The sequence below is a fragment of the Bison bison genome, unplaced genomic scaffold (genome assembly GCF_000754665.1).
Source record: "Bison bison bison isolate TAMUID 2011002044 unplaced genomic scaffold, Bison_UMD1.0 scf7180017864146, whole genome shotgun sequence".
In the NCBI taxonomy this organism is placed as follows: Eukaryota; Metazoa; Chordata; class Mammalia; order Artiodactyla; family Bovidae; genus Bison; species Bison bison.
In genome coordinates, this window is record NW_011494718.1 from 6,079,482 (window position 1) to 6,096,373 (window position 16,892).

At 37.5% G+C, this 16,892-nt stretch overlaps 1 protein-coding gene across 5 annotated transcripts in view; it reads left to right on the forward strand.

Annotated features, from left to right (window-relative positions):
• LRBA (LPS-responsive vesicle trafficking, beach and anchor containing) overlaps positions 1-16,892 on the forward strand; it is a 758,995-nt gene that overhangs the window by 179,233 nt on the left and 562,870 nt on the right. For 3 of the 5 annotated variants that reach the window (XM_010840761.1, XM_010840760.1, XM_010840763.1), the window contains exons 27-30: positions 2,144-2,271; positions 2,698-2,805; positions 7,156-7,312; positions 11,581-12,028. In XM_010840761.1, the coding sequence (XP_010839063.1) occupies positions 2,144-2,271; positions 2,698-2,805; positions 7,156-7,312; positions 11,581-12,028 (841 nt within the window). The remainder of the gene's footprint in view (positions 1-2,143; positions 2,272-2,697; positions 2,806-7,155; positions 7,313-11,580; positions 12,029-16,892) is intronic. The other 2 variants (XM_010840762.1, XM_010840764.1) reach the window with 1 other exon arrangement.

A 16,892-nucleotide genomic window follows, 5' to 3' on the forward strand; every position in this document is an offset into this window, starting at 1 on the left:
GCATTGGAGAAGGAAATGGCAACCCACTCCAGTGTTCTTGCCTGGAGAATCCCAGGGATGGGGGAGCCTGGTGGGCTGCCGTCTATGGGGTCGCACAGAGTTGGACACGACTGAAGAGACTTAGCAGCAGCAGCAGCAGCAGCAGGTGGAGAAGAGGGGACTAAGAAATGAAAGCAAAATCTTTAGGAACCATGGCCATGTGAAGACAGATTAGAAATAAGGTACCTATGAAAATATAATATCAAAAGTGGAATGTCTAATTAGTTAATAAGATATTTTCCCATATTTAGCAACAACATCTACACTTAGATATTCAGACGTACTTAGATTTTTTTTTGTACAATGATTATTTTCACTCAAAATACCATTCAAAGTACTTTTAAACTCAGGATACTCTAAAGAACTTGGTATACTATTTTTAGGGAGTTGTTTTAAAATCTTAGTTAAGAGTCAGATGGTAAGCATGACAAAACAAAAGCTATCATTTACTATTGTTATGTGTCATTTCTGATTTTCACATTGAGTCAGCAGTCATTTTCTCCCGTTCATTCATTTGTATTTTCTTTTATTCATGAGGAAATTTGAGATAAAAGAAGTTAGTTAACTTAATGAAAATTCAGAAGCTCTAAATTGGCAGAGTAGGAATTTGAATATAGTTTTACCAGTATTGCTGTTCTTTCTGTTATAGGATACACCATTAAACTTTATATCAATAATATAATTAAAATATTTAGAACCCATTACTTTGTATATGCCATTTTTTAAGCCTCTCCACTTCCTGAAAAGAGTACACTTATAGAATCGAAAGTAGAAGCCTACACTAGCAATGCTTCTCTATACTCAAGAAGTATTAAATTCAGAAACTAGGAGAATACTCTGTCTCCCTCTGTTTTCATAACTATAGAAGAAAATAAAGAAATAATTCAGTGTACTCCAGCACCACATGTTCTCCTTGTTCAGGACCACTTAATAGAACCTGGTGAGCTTGGTCACAGCAGTCCAGATGTTTTGATCCCTGGTCGCCTCACCCCTGTGTTTGTGAAGTTGGAAGTGAGGAGGTCAGATGGCAACAGTAAGAGTAAACTGTGCCGCTGAGACTGACTGACACTAGGCACTCAAATGTGGTTTTTAGCTTTGTAACGCAGACCCAAACTTGATGCTGTACAACCTCTGACAAAAGTAGTTGGAACGTTTTTTGCTGGGCCTGACCCCAGACTGCACAGAGGTGTATTCCATGTTCTCTCTCCCTCCCTCTTCACTGTGTTCCTTCTCTTTTTCCAATTCTGTGGCTCTCTTTGGGCACCTTTCTGAACATTCTCCTTTTTCAATTCCGTGTGTAGTAGCTGTATGAGAGTCAGCTGGTACTTGAAGTTATCACTTACGTTTGCTATTTTGTTCCTAATTTGCTCTCCCATTCTTGTGGAGACAAATACTTTTAGGGCTACCAATTTGGCTGGAATTGGAGATGATTACATGCTATGAATCAATTCATAGACAATTGTGTATTACCTAATTCTTTAAAATTCACAGTTAATATCTGAATAACTTGAGTTAACTGCCTGATAAGTGAGAAGTTTAGAGAGGTAATTTTGGATTGTATATTAATCACAATCTCCTTTTTGTCCCCTACCTTTTGAACTGTTTTAATGAAAGCCAGTAAAAGATAGACCTTATAAATAAATATTCCCTTTAATGCTATACCCTCTATCAGTACCTATTACTATCATGCTGTAATCCTAAAAATTTTAAGAAAAACGTGCAGGTTTCTAGTTTAACTGTTGTACTTTAGTGAAGATAATAGAAGGACTAGTTGATGGCAATGTGATTTACTTTGTTTTCCTTCACTTTTGAAATTTTTTCTTCCCTATCTTTTCCTCCGTAAAAGATTATTTCAGGTAACTTATGTGAGATCTAAGAAACAGTCTAGTGTTTCTTAAGGTTCTTGAACTGATTCTCTTTTAGCAGTGGGCCCTATAGATTGGCTACCAGAGTCAGCAAACAAACAGTGGGTGATAAAGCCCAGGGATATTTTAGGAATTTGCTGAAGGTGATCTGTTTCAAATAAAATCTTATGCAACTTATTTAGGTGGGTTTTGTCAGTCCCATAATCTTAAATACAGTTTTTTCTTAAAATAAATTGCAGTGTGTGCAGTGGCAGTAAGGAATTGCTTAGAGTGTCAGCAGCAGTCACAGCTGAGAAGTAAAGGCGAAGCAGGAAAAAGCCAGAAAATGGCACACAGCCTGATTCCCACTGGGAAATCTGCTGCGAAGGTAAGCCTGCGGAATAATTAATTAAATAAGAAAGCATTCTCTTATTTTACAGTTAAGATCTTAAATTTATTTGTTCATTTCAACATAAAGTTAAATAAATCTGACAGAAGTCCTAAAATAGTTATTTTAGTCTGTGGACATAACCTTCAAATATTTGTGTTTGAGTATACAGTAAAGATTTGCTTATACTTCATCTTGTCTGCTTTTCCAAACGTTTACTCTTCTTGTGTGCACGATACTTTCCCTCCAGACACGTCAGTTTGCATTTCACGTGCTTGTTGGCTCCCTTCTATACCCCCCACCTCCGTCCTAACACCCAAAAACAGAAGCGAGGAGGAGGAGGAAAACAAGCTGGGGCCCATGGAATAGTGTGTTATTTTTTAGAATGTCTGTGCAATGTATGTTTATATGTTTTGTCTTAAATAGAGTCCAGTGGACCTTGTAACTGGTGGTATATCTCCAGTGAGAGATTTTGACAGGCTCTTACAAGACATGGATATTAATCGACTTCGGGCAGTTGTCTTCAGAGACATAGTAAGTTACAGTATTTCTTTCACATATTCTCTTAGCTGATACATATTTCCTCCTAGGCCCACAGTATTGAGAGTGAACACTTTTTGTGATATAAAATCATCAAGTAGAAATAAGACTCAGATACCAGTTGTCTTGACAATGATTTTCGAATCTTAGAAGGTATTGTTTATATACATGGAGCTAATATATCAGACTGTTGCTACTGATATCAATACATTATTAGATAGTAAGCAATGTAAGTGCTTTATGTATTATCGTTAATTCCAACAACTTCTTGAGTTGTGTACATTGTAATTCCAGTTTTATAAATGAGGAATTTGAAGCACAGAGAGTTCATGTCACTTGTTAAGCTAATGGAGCTAGAAAATGATAGGATTCAAACTCATCAGTCAAACACCAGAACCTGTGCTTTGAAAGTTTTATATGATATAAAGTTCATGACGATATATGGAAAAACCACTACAATATTGTAAAGTAATTAGCCTCCAATTAAAATGAATAAATTTATATTTAAAAATAAATAAATTAAAAAATAAAAAAAGTACATGACGAAATGTTGTTTATGGTATTTTTTAAGTATTTTAAAGGTGAAAGATAGGTTTGTTTTAGCTAATTTTGATACATAATATGGCAGAATTTCATGTAGAAATTGTAATGTTGTATAAAAAAGCATAAACATGAAAATTAAAATCATTTGTGATCCTACTCACTTGGATTTGGAGTATTATCGTTAACATTCACTGAACTGTTACTGTGTGTGTTGAGTACTAGGCTGCTCTATACTACACATAAGCTTTTTAAAAATAAACTTTATAACTTCAGTTTTAATTTTCCTTTCTCTGTTTTAGTGTACTCCTGATTCTTCATGAAGTATGCAATTTGTTAGTAGTAGTTGTTATTAGCTATAGCTAATAGTCTTAAACACTTATTTCATATTAAGCATAGGACTGGATGATTGATAATATATTATCTCCTTTAATTCACACAATACTTGTATGAGAAAGATAGCAGTATTAGCTTAAATTATCTGCTTAAAACCACAAATAGTGATAGGTAAAAGTTGAGTAAGGGCCTAAGGAATCTGATTCTTGAAATTGTCATGTTAACCATACTTCAAATTTTCATCTTAACTAACATCTGTATATACTTAATTATGCTCCCTCTCTGGATCTCAGGTTTTTGCTTTTTGGTAACTGTATTATTCCTTTTATTAACAAAGCATCACCTTTGTGTTTTTCGAAACCCACTGCCTGTGGTCTACTGTGGAACCAAATATTGCTGCTTCCTTCTCTCCCCATTCTCTTGGAGTAGTTGTTGAGTCTATTGCCCTATAACTTTGTATTTCCTAAAATGAATTTTAAAAATCTACAATAAGTGAAGTAAGTCTGGCATTAAAATTTTTCTGATGACTTTTCTATAACATTTAAAATGAAATCAATACATGTTACTCTGCCTCTTATTATATCACAATATTTGGACAGAGAATTAGAGCGTCTCCCATGTCTACCATGTCATTTCTGAAAGTAACAAATAACTTTAATTTTTTTGATAATTAGAAAAGTGATATAGTCACCTTATAGGACTTTTAGAAAAGAGAAAAGAGCTTATTTCCCAGGCTACATCCAGAGCCTATTCTAGCATAAGCAAACTTTGAAGAAAAAGGAAATTACCTAAGATTAGGGATATAAATAAATCATTACCTAGAGGTTAAGAGCTACGGTTTTTAATCACTCTAATCTGAGTTCAGATTTGCTTTTGCATTCACTGTGTGCCCTTAGGTAAATTACTTAACTTCTGTAGGCCTCATTTTATGTATGTGGGTTAATGACTATAGCACAGTGCCTGACTCACAGTATGTATTTAATAAATGACAGCTACAGTTGAAAACAAATTTGTTTCGGGAGCTAGGTCTTAAACATAAGGATCTATGCGATATTTCTTATTTGGGCATAAATCAGGCATACCCTGTATACTTCATACTGTAGTTACTAAACACTGAACATGCTAATGGGCTAAATAAAGATTTCAGTTCAGTTCAGTTCATTCACTCAGTCATGTCCAACTCTTTGCGACCCCATGAATCGCAGCACGCCAGGCCACCCTGTCCATTACCAGCTCCCAGAGTTCACGCAAACTCACGTGCATTGAGTTGGTGATGCCATACAGCCATCTCATCCTCTGTTGTCCCCTTCTCCTGCCCCCAATCCTTCCCAGCATCAGAGTCTTTTCCAATGAGTCAACTCTTTGCATCATCAGTCCTTCCAATGAACACCCAGGACTGATCTCCTTTAGAATGGACTGGTTGGATCTCCTTGCAGTCCAAGGGACTCTCAGGAGTCTTCTCCAACACCACAGTTCAAAACCATCAATTCTTTGGCGCTCAGCTTTCTTCACAGTCCAACTCTCACATCCATACATGACCACTAGAAAAACCATAGCCTAGACTAGACAGATCTTTGTTGAAAAAGTAATGTTTCTCCTTTTCAATATGCTATCTAGGTTGGTCATCACTTTCCTTCCAAGGAGTAAGCGTCTTAATTTCATGGCTGCAATCACCATCTGCAGTGATTTTGGAGCCCAAAAAAATAAAGTCTGACACTGTTTCCACTGTTTCCCCATCTATTTGCCATGAAGTGATGGGATCATATGCCATGATCTTCGTTTTCTGAATGCTGAGCTTTAAGCCAACTTTTTCACTCTCCTCTTTCACTTTCATCAAGGGGCTTTTTAGTTCCTCTTCACTTTCTGCCATAAGGGTGGTGTCATCTGCATATCTGAGGTTATTAATGTTTCTCCCGGCAATTTTGATTCCAGCTTGTGCTTCCTACAGCCAAGCGTTTCTCATGATGTACTCTGCATCTAAGTTAAATAAGCAGGGTGACAATATACAGCCTTGACGTACTGCTTTTCCTATTTGGAACCAGTCTTTTGTTCCATGTCCAGTTCTCACTGTTGCTTCCTGACCTGCATACAGATTTCTCAAGAGGCAGGTCAGGTGGTCTGGTATTCCCATCTCTTTCAGAATTTTCCACAGTTTATTGTGATCCACACAGTCAAAGGCTTTGGTATAGTCAATAAAGCAGAAATAGATGTTTTTCTGGAACTCTCTTGCTTTTTCGATCATCCAGCGGATGTTGGCAATTTGATCTCTGGTTCCTCTGCCTTTTTTAAAACCAGCTTGAACATTTAGATAGGTAGAAATAATTTATAAAACATTAAGAAGCCCAAGCAAGTTATTTGCCTACATTGTTAATGTTGTTACCATTGGTAGCAGTTATTGTAATAGATGGTAGGATTATGTGGCAGAAGAACATAGGAGTTTCTGGAGAAAAGGGTACATTAAGAAAGGAAAAATGAACATATCTTTTCCATCAAGACTAATAAGGTGTTACAGATGAACCTAAAAACTACCAAAGATTCTTGTCAGATTATAAATACATCTAATAATCCTGTTAAGTGGATATGTTCAGTAGACTCTGAAATTTAATTTTTCTCTGAAATTGTGTCCAAAACTTTTGATAATCATTAATTGGTAACTTTAAAGCATTATTTGTACCAGTTGTTTCCATTTATTTATCTCCTAGGCAACCATGTTCTTTGTTTTGTTTATCCTAAATTTATCTGCTACTTGAGTTTCAGAATTTGATGGACAAATTTTGACTTTTTCCTTTAGATTCAAATGTATTTTGAAAACTTATCAAAATTCGTGATGTGTGCAATGTTCCTTTGAAAATGGGGAATTGTATTAGGTGAAGCGGTCATTGATATGTATAGGTGATCTGTAGAGCTGAGATGAAGCCTGAACCTCTTTAGAGATCAGCCTGGTTTGTTCTTTTCTTTCTCCAGACACTATATTAAGTCCTAGTCACTTGGTTGTCTATATTCCTTTGAAATACTCTTGAAAAGTTCTTTAGCATCTAGTTCTGTCTCTGATAACCTCACTTTTAATAATCTCAAACATTTGTCTTTTAGGAAAACTGTTATTCTGATTTTCTTAAAACATAATTTAATTCTTATGGTTGGAAGTAAAAATAATGGTTCATATATAATTATAGCTGCTATTTGATTAATCTTATAAAGTATATTAGGACATATCTCTTCAGATTGAGTTACTTAATGTAAAAAAAATGAGCCGGCGTTTCTCTCCTGTTTCACAAGCATAAAACTAACATATACAGGCATTTTTTCAAGAGTCTTTGTTCAATTTTTGCTCAGGTGAATTCATTACTATTTTCTATGTATATCGAAAGATTCGTGAATGTGTTTTGTATTTGAATGTTGTCTTGTAAAATAAGATTCGAACGTGTTACTTAGTAGTGGCATGGTTAACTCCTTTTATTTTCTCCCCAGGAGGATAGCAAACAAGCACAATTTTTAGCCTTGGCAGTTGTATACTTTATCTCTGTTCTTATGGTCTCGAAGTACAGAGACATTTTGGAACCCCAGAATGAAAGGCATAGCCAGTCTAGAGAAACTGGTAGTGAATGTGGAAATTTGTCACTCCCTGGTAAGTTTCTGTATTTTATTATCTGGCATCCAAAATTCAAGTAAAACATTACCTACTTACGGCAGTTAAAATATTCATCCTGGAATTTAAATCCATTTGTGTATACATTAATGAGAGCATGCAATTAGTTTTATTAATAACGAAGTATTTTAAGGACCCTGTAGTTAATTGCACCTGAGACGTGATTGCTGTTTTAAGTGAGTCATCTAATTAAAAAATAAGTGAGAAAACGTTATGGTTTACGAATAAAGTATTAAACATTTTTAACTCAGCATTTGTTGTGAAGAATAACTTATATTCTCTTATAAGATATATTTGTTTACAAATAAGTGTAATAATTGGCGTTATGTATAATATTAGCTGCCAGTTATAGATGTATAGTTAGAGAAGCAGCTAATATAGGAGTAGCTCCTCCCCAACAGAGGAGATTTCTCTATCCAATCAGTATTCATTTGGTACCTCTTAGGTACTTGTTCATTACTGATGAGCATAAGCAAAAAATCTGCCCTCATGGAGCTTGTATTCCAGGAGAATAAGTAGAAAATGAGTTTATATAATGAAACAAATTGCATAGTATTTTAGAAGAGGTTAAGTCTTAAGACAATAAAAATTGAGTGGGGAAATATATCAGGAATAACCAGGAGAAAGGGAGTGTGAATTTTCACTCCAAGGAGAATGGGAAATTATTGGAGGGCTTTGAGTACAGGAGTTAGAATTGATGTACGTTATTAAAAAGTAGAATGTGGAATTTTGTTAAGATTACATCGTGTATGGCAAGAAAAAGTGGAGTTTCAGTTATGGAACTGTGTTACAGATTACCTCAAAGCGAAAACTCCCACCTATTTTAGTCTTGTTATCATGATTCCGTGACTTTGATTCAGATAAGGCACAGTGGTAATAATTCCTGCTCCAAATGATGTTTCTGGGGTTGGAAAGTCTGAGATAACGTTTCTACTCATTTATCTAGCGCCTCAGCTAGAATAGCTCCAAGAGCTAGGGCTGATGGACTAAAGTGACTAGGCTGGGGTTGTGTGGAGGGGACCTTGCTACTCTCAGCTAAATTCCTTTGTTTTACTCCATTAGTTTGGAGGTCCTTTATCTCCTATATCGAGGTCTCTCTACATAATCTTACCAGCAAGGTTAGCCAGACTGCTTTCCGAGATGTTCAAGAATTCTGAGAATGCACAAACTCTTAGATCTTCTTAAAGATTGGGTACTGAACTGGCCCATTGTCACTTCTGCCACATGGGTGTAAGTAAGTCAGGCGCTGTGGGAATTTCTTCAAGAGATGGGAATACCAGACCACCTGACCTGACTCCTGAGAGATCTGTATGCAGGTCAAGAAGCAACAGTTAGAACTGGATGTGGAGCAACAGACTGGTTCCAGATAGTGAAAGGAGTACTTCAAGGGTGTATATTATCACCCTGCTTATTTAACTTATATGCAGAGAACATCATGAGAAATGCTGGACTGGATGAAGCACAAGCTGGAATCAAGATTGCCGGGAGAAATATCAATAATCTCAGATATGCAGATGACACCACCCTTATGGCAGAAAGTGAAGCAGGACTAAAGAGCCTCTTGATGAAAGTGAAAGAGGAGAGTGAAAAAGTTGGCTTAAAGCTCAACATTCAGCAAGCTAAGATCATAGTATCTGGTCCCATCACTTCATGGCAAATAGAAGGGGAAACAATGGAAACTGTGACAGACTTTATTTTCTTTGGCTCCAAAATCACTGCAGATGGTGACTGCAGCCATGAAATTAAAAAACACTTACTCCTTGGAAGAAAAGTTATGACCAACCTAGACAGCTTATTAACAAGCAGAGACATTACCTTGCCAGCAAATGTCCATCTACTCAAGGCTATGGTTTTTCCAGTAGTCATGTAAGGATGTGAGAATTGGACTATAAAGAAAGCTGAGTGCCGAAGAATTGATGCTTTTGAGCTGTGGTTTTGGAGAAGACTCTTGAGAATCCCTTGGACTGCAAGGAGATCCAACCAGTCCATCCTAAAGAAAATCAGTCCTGAATATTCATATATATTCAGATTTTGGAATATTCATTGGAAGGACTGATGCTGAAATTGAAGCTTCAATACTTTGGCCGCCTGATGCGAAGAACTGACTCATTGGAGAAGACCCTGATTATGGGAAAGATTGAAGGCAGGAGAAGGGGATGACAGAGGATGAGATGGTTTGATGGCCAACTCAATAGACATTAGTTTGAGTAAACTCCGGGAGTTGGAGATGGACAGGGAGGCTTGGCGTGCTGCACTCCATGGGGTCACAAAGAGTCGCACATGACTGAACAACTCAACTGAACTGAACTGAAGTCAGGCCTAGTCCATACTCAAGAACTACTCAAGGGGTTGAATTCCAGGAGGCATGACCTAGAGATCCATTAATGTAACAGTCTAACACAACCAGTTAGGAGTATTTTGCAATAATCTAGGCAGGAGGTGATTTGGGTATTGACCTGGGTGGTAACTGTAGGGCTAGTGAGAAGCAGTGAGATTTTGCATATATTCTGATGGTGAGAAAGCAGTATTTAAAAATATTAGGCATGCATATGTGAAATATGGAAGGTAGTCAAGAATAATTATAATGTGCAGTTGGACAGACTGAAGGTGAAACATACTCAGGCAAGGATAAGAAATTTAATTTTTGATATATTGTGTTTGCGATGTCTTTTAGACATATTAAAAAAATGTAAAGTAGGCAGTTACATTCAGTTCAGTTCAGTCGCTCAGTCTTGTCTGACTCTTTGCGACCCCATGAATTGCAGCACGCCAGGCCTCCCTGTCCATCACCCACTCCCGGAGTTCACTCAGAGTCATGACCATTGAGTCGGTGATGCCATCCAGCCATCTCATCCTCTGTCATCCCCTTCTCCTCCTGCCCCCAATCCCTCCCAGCATCAGAGTCTTTTCCAATGAGTCAACTCTTTGCATGAGGTGGTCAAAGTCCTAGAGTTTCAGCTTTAGCATCATTCCTTCCAAAGAAATCCCAGGGCTGATCTCCTTCAGAGTGGACTGGTTGGATCTCCTTGCAGTCCAAGGGACTCTCAAGAGACTTCTCCACCACCACAGTTCAAAAGCATCAATTCTTTGGCGCTCAGCCTTCTTCACAGTCCAACTGTCACATCCATACATGATCACAGGAAAAACCATAGCCTTGACTAGACGGACCTTTGTTGGCAAAGTAGTGTTACATACAACAATCTAAATTTGATTGATTGATTGAAATAGTGATATTTAATACTTGGAGAGTGAATGAGACCATTAACGATATAAATGTTGATATAAAAAGTAAAAGGATTAAGAACTGAGTACTAAATTCCACAAAGTTAAGAAATAAGGGAGAAAAAAAAGTGAAGGAAGTAAAGAAGAAATCACAGTAAGGTATGTGAAAAGCTGGAAGAGTGTTACCAGCCTGGAAGGAATAATCAGTTGTTCCTGTTATGTCAAGAGCTGTTAGGTCGAGAATTGCCATTGGATTTAGCAAGATGGAGCATTTTTGTTGAAATGGAATCAACACCTGATTGGAGGGAATGAAAATCAAATAGAAAAGGTGATGTTCCTTGTGGGACTATCTTTTAAAGCTCATTGAATCATTCATCCATATAGGGTTGGTAACATGTTTTCTAGTAGAAACTATGTCTGAGGTAGAGGTCTTGGGACTCTTATCTCAAAAAATGCCATGTATAAGGCACAGAAGCCCATACAGCAGATTGTAAGCAATTTTGTGTTGTGTATGTATTACGGCATGAGTAGCAGGAGATGAAGTTGGAGATGAATAGTGATCTGGAAAATACTTACTGGTGGACCTAGTACTTGCCGGGCATTGTTGGAGGCCCAGGCATGGTCACTGGTGCTGGAGGTGAAGTGTTAATGAAGACAAATTCGCTACCCTGATGAAGTTTACATCCTAGCAGACTTATATTATTGAAGAACCTTGAGTATACCCTAAGGATTTTGGACTTTTTCTTGTAGACCAATGGCTTTCAATCCTGTATTGCTACCCATTGGTATGTCATATTCAGTTTGGGGTTTTCTCAGATACTTTGCTAACCTTATTTATTATTACTATTTTATTAAACTATTTCAGTATATGTATATTTACTCAGTACATTTTATAGATTAATTTGTTTTAGCCTTTTAAAACATGCTGTATATTTCATAATCTAAAACAATTAGGAGTGAATGTACCTTTTTAAAATTATTTGTAAATCTTTTTTATTTTTACTTTTCTTCTTTTTCTGGGTAAGATGTAGAGGACTCACCAGCAGCATCAAGCCCATTAACTCCAGCATCTGTGGAGGAATCTGAAAGCACATCACCTGCTCCAAGGCGGAACTCAGGCATTGGGGGAGAAACAGCTCCTGGGCTAGGCAGCGGCGCAGACGTGGCTGCTCCTGGAGTGCCTCCGAGCGTCGGTGCCGGTCCCGATGCCATCAACGAGGCACTGTGCACTCTTTCTTCAGAAGTCAGTAAATCTCAGGAAACCAAAAGTGATGGAGGGAATGAATCGGATAGCAAGGCTGCACCATCAGTTCCAGTTTCAAAAAATGTCAACGTGAAGGACATTCTCCGAAGCTTAGTAAACATACCAGCAGATGGAGTCACTGTGGATCCTGCCCTTCTGCCACCAGCCTGCCTTGGAGCTCTTGGTGATCTCTCTGCTGAACAACCTGTGCAGTTCAGATCTTTTGACAGGTACTATAAATATCTTTTGTATTACTCAGCCATTAAAAAGAATACATTTGAATCAGTTCTAATGAGGTGGATGAAACTGGAACCTATTATACAGAGTGAAGTAAGCCAGAAAGAAAACACCAATACAGTATACTAACGCATATATATGGAATTTAGAAAGATGGTAACAATAACCCTGTATACAAGACAGCAAAAGAGACACTGATGTATAGAACAGTCTTTTGGACTCTGTGGGAGAGGGAGAGGGTGGGATGATTTGGGAGAATGGCATTGAAATATGTATAATATCATATATGAAATGAGTTGCCAGTTCATGTTCGATGCACGATACTGGATGCTTGGGGCTGGTGCACTGGGACGACCCAGAGGGATGGTATGGGGAGGGAGGAGGGAGGAGGGTTCAGGATGGGGAACACATGTATACCTGTGGTGGATTCATTTCGATATGTGGCAAAACCAATACAGTATTGTAAAGTTAAAAAATAAAATAAAATAAAAAAAATAGCCTTTTGTTTTAGCATCTTATAAATACATGCATTATAATGGAGTTTAAAGATTAAGCAGGAATTTAACTTTGCTAAATTTTGTAGCTTCAGCATTAAAAAGGGATGTTTTAATCTAGTTTTTAAAAATTACGATATTTTGTTGACAGGTTTGTATATCGTTTCATTTTTTAAAAATTAAATTTATTTATTTTAATTGGAGGCTAATTACTTTACAATATTTTAGTGGTTTTTGCCATACATTGACATGAATCAGCCATGGGTATACATGTGTCCCCCAGCCTGAAGCCCCTTCCCACCTCCCTCCCCACCCCACCCCTCAGGGTCATCCCTTGCACTGGCCCTGAGCACCTTGTCTCATGCATTGAAGCTGGACTGGCAATCTGTTTCACATATGATAAAATACATGTTTCAATGCTATTATCAACATAATCATTAAGATTGTTTAAGAATAATGTTAATATTACATTCAGTTCAGCTCAGTTGAGTCACTCAGTCATGTCTGACTCTTTGCAACCCCATGCCTCCCTGTCCATCACCAACTCCCACAGTTCACCCAAATTCACGTCCATCAAGTCGGTGATGCCATCCAGCCATCTCATCCTCTCTTGTCCCCTTCTTCTCCTGCCCCGAATCCCTCCCAGCATCAGAGTCTTTTCCAATGAGTCAACTCTTTGCATGAGGTGGTCAGAGTATTGGAGTTTCAGCTTCAGCATCAGTCCTTCCAGTGAATACCCAGGACTGATCTCCTTTGGGATGGACTGGTTGGATCTCCTTGCAGTTCAAGGGACTCTCAAGAGTCTTCTCCAATACCACAGTTCAAAAGCATCAATTGTTCAGTGCTCAGCTTTCTTCACAGTCCAACTCTCAAATCCATACATGATTACTGTAAAACCATAGCCTTGACTAGACAGACCTTTGTTGGCAAAGTAATGTCTCTGCTTTTGAATATGCTATCTAGTTTGGTCATAACTTTCCTTCCAAGGAGTAAGAGTCTTTTCATTTCATGGCTGCAGTCACCTTCTGCAGTGATTTTGGAGCCCAGAAAAACAAAGTCTGACACTGTTTCCACTGTTTCCCCATCTGTCTGCCATGAAGTGATGGGACCAGATGCCATGGTCTTACCTTTCTGAATGTTGAGCTTTAAGCCAACTTTTTCACTCTCCACTTTCACTTTCATCAAGAGGCTTTTTAGTTCCTCTTCACTTTCTGCCATAAGGGTGGTGTCATCTGCATATCTGAGTTTATTGATATTTCTCCCGGCAATCTTGGTTCCAGCTTGTGCTTTTTCCAGCCCAACGTTTCTCATGATGAACGCTGCATAGAAGTTAAATAAGCAGTTTGACAATATACAGCCTTGACGTACTCCCTTTCCTGTTTTGAACCAGTCTGTTGTTCCATGTCCAGTTCTAACTATTGCTTCCTGACCTGCATATAGGTTTCTCAAGAATCAGGTCAGGTGGTCTGGTATTCCCATCTCTTTCAGAATTTTCCACAGTTTATTGTGATCCACACAGTCAAAGGCTTTGGTATAGTCAATAAAGCAGAAATAGATGTTTTTCTGGAACTCTCTTGCTTTTTCGATCATCCAGCGGATGTTGGCAATTTGATCTCTGGTTCCTCTGGTTCCTTTTCTAAAACCAGCTTGAACATCTGGAAGTTCACGGTTCACGTAGTGCTGAAGCCTGGCTTGGAGAATTTTGAGCATTACTAGCCTGTGAGATGAGTGCAATTGTGCGGTAGTTTGAGCATTCTTTGGCATTGCTTTTCTTTTGGATTGGAATGTAAACTGACTTTTTCAAGTTGGCCTGTGGCCACTGCTGAATTTTCCAACTTTGCTGGCATGTTGAATGCAGCATTTTAACAGCATCATCTTTCAGGATTTGAAATAGCTCAACTAGAATTCCATCCCCTCCACTAGCTTTGTAGTGATGCTTTCTAAGGCCCACTTGACTTTATATTCCAGGATATCTGGCTCTAGGTGAATGATCACACCATTGTGATTATCTTGGTCATGAAGATCTTTTTTGTACAGTTCTTCTATGTATTCCTGTCACCTCTTCTTAATATCTTCTGCTTCTGTTAGGTCCATACCATTTCTGTCCTTTATTGAGCCCATCTTTGCATGAAATATTCCCTTGGTATCTCTAATTTTCTTGAAGAGATTTCTAGTCTTTCCCATTCTGTTGTTTTCCTCTGTTTCTTTTCACTGATAGCTGAGGAAGGCTTTCTTATCACTCCTTGCTATTCTTTGGAACTCTGCATTCAAATGGGTGTATCTTTCCTTTTCTCCTTTGCTTTTTGCTTTTCTTCTTTTCACAGCTGTTTGTAAGGCCTCCCCAGATAGCCATTTTGCTTTTTGCATTTCTTTTTCTTGGGGATGGTCTTGATCCCTGTCTCCTGTATGATGTCACAAACTTCAGTCCATAGTTCATCAGGCACTCTATCAGATCTAGTTCCTTAAATCTATTTCTCACTTCCACTGTATAATCATAAGGCATTTGATTTAGATCATACCTGAATGGTCTAGTGATTTTCCCTACTTTCTTCAGTTTAAGTCTGAATTTGGCAATAAGGAGTTCATGATCTGAGTCACAGTCAGCTCCCGGCCTTGTTTTTGCTGACTGTTTAGAGCAAGTTGCATATTAAATAATTTTCTTCTTTTGTTTGTTGCAACTTAGAAATCACTTATTCTTCCAGATGGCTATCTTTCACTCCCCTGCTGTCAATATGTGCCAGGCTTTGTGGAGAAAGTGGGAATCTGTGAATTCTGGCAGACTCAGGAATTCATCTAAGTGTCTGTCTTGACAGCTTGAGAGAGCTGACTGTAGATTGCTGATTTTGTTGGTTCTGTTCTAAGAAACCTTCGGCTAATTTACTTGAGATTTTTCTTTATATTAAATTTACGGTAAATTTTCTGAAATTCTCTCTGTAAGACGTATATTTGAGTTATTGAATTATTTTATTTTATTTTATTTTTAAACTTTACAATATTGACAAGCTCTACCTTATAGAAAAGTTGCCAATTAAAAGAACTTTTACTTTTCCTGAACCTGTTGAGGGGAAATTGATACAGTACTCCATCCTTTTTGAATAGTTTATTGTGTTTTTTTCTGGTATACACAGTAAATTCATCTCAATAAGGAAATTAAGATAGATATCATACTCCCTTCAAATCTTCAAACACATTTCAAGTTTCATTGATTTTTCTCAGCAATGCTCTTTTTAGTAGAAGGATTGAATTCAGAATTGTATACTGTATTTTGTTGTGTCTGTTTATTCTCCTTCATTTTAGAAGAATAGTTCCTTCGTCTTTGCTTAAATTTAATAGCCTCGACCCTTTAGAAGGTGAGAGTCCATAATGTTTTGTGGAGTGTCCCTCAGTTTAGTTTGTCTAATGTTTCCTCGAGATTCGGTTCAATTTAAAGCGTGTTTGGGAGTAGTATCACGGAAGTGGCACTGTTTCTTCCTATTGTGTTCTGTCTAGTGGCACACAGTTTTATCTTGTTACTGATGATATTCATTCAGATCGTTTATTTAAATGGTATTTTCTGGGTTTCTCCTTGGGAAGAGGTACTGTGAAACTGTTATCATCTTCATCAAATGATTTCAATACATTCAATATATGGCCTTATGATTTCCTGTTTTATAGAATGAATTATCCTGTTCAGTTGTGTTTATCTTGATACTGAAATTGTCTCTTATTTGGCCAGTGGGATTTCCTTCCAGTTGGCTTCTGTTTTCTTTTGACATATTTTCATCATAATTTCCTTCTGTCTTGTTTATTTCATTGTGCCTTCTCTGTATTTCATCTTATCTCTTGATTTTCTACTTCAGACTTGCTGGCACATTAGACATTCAAGCTGGTTAAAATGATTTATATAATTAAGGTGCGCTGAACTCAGGGAATATATAATTTTATTGGAAAATCTTTTTGTCATCACCCTCTGTCATCTTGTTCCTTCTTCCTCCATCTAAAGTTTAGATCAAGTGTCCTAGAATGGTAAGACTGATAGTCTAAATTCCAGGTAAATAGCATATTGGTATATGTATGATGTGTTGTTGTAGATACAGTGGTTGCTAGAGTCAGATTTTTTTTTCCTTTTATTCCTTTCTTCCTATTATTTTTTTTTAAATTAGGGTTGTAGGAGTTATATATTGCTTCTGGAAATCAAACACAGCTGTGTGTGAGTTCTGGCTTGATTACTTACTTATTAGTGGATTTGGACAGATTACCTCATCCTCCTGAGTCTCAGTTTCCTGTATGACATTGTGATACTATATGGCTATTAAAGCGGAAAAAAAGCAGAACAATATGTGTTGGTGTGAAATGATATTGACTATATATTGATCTGTAGCAC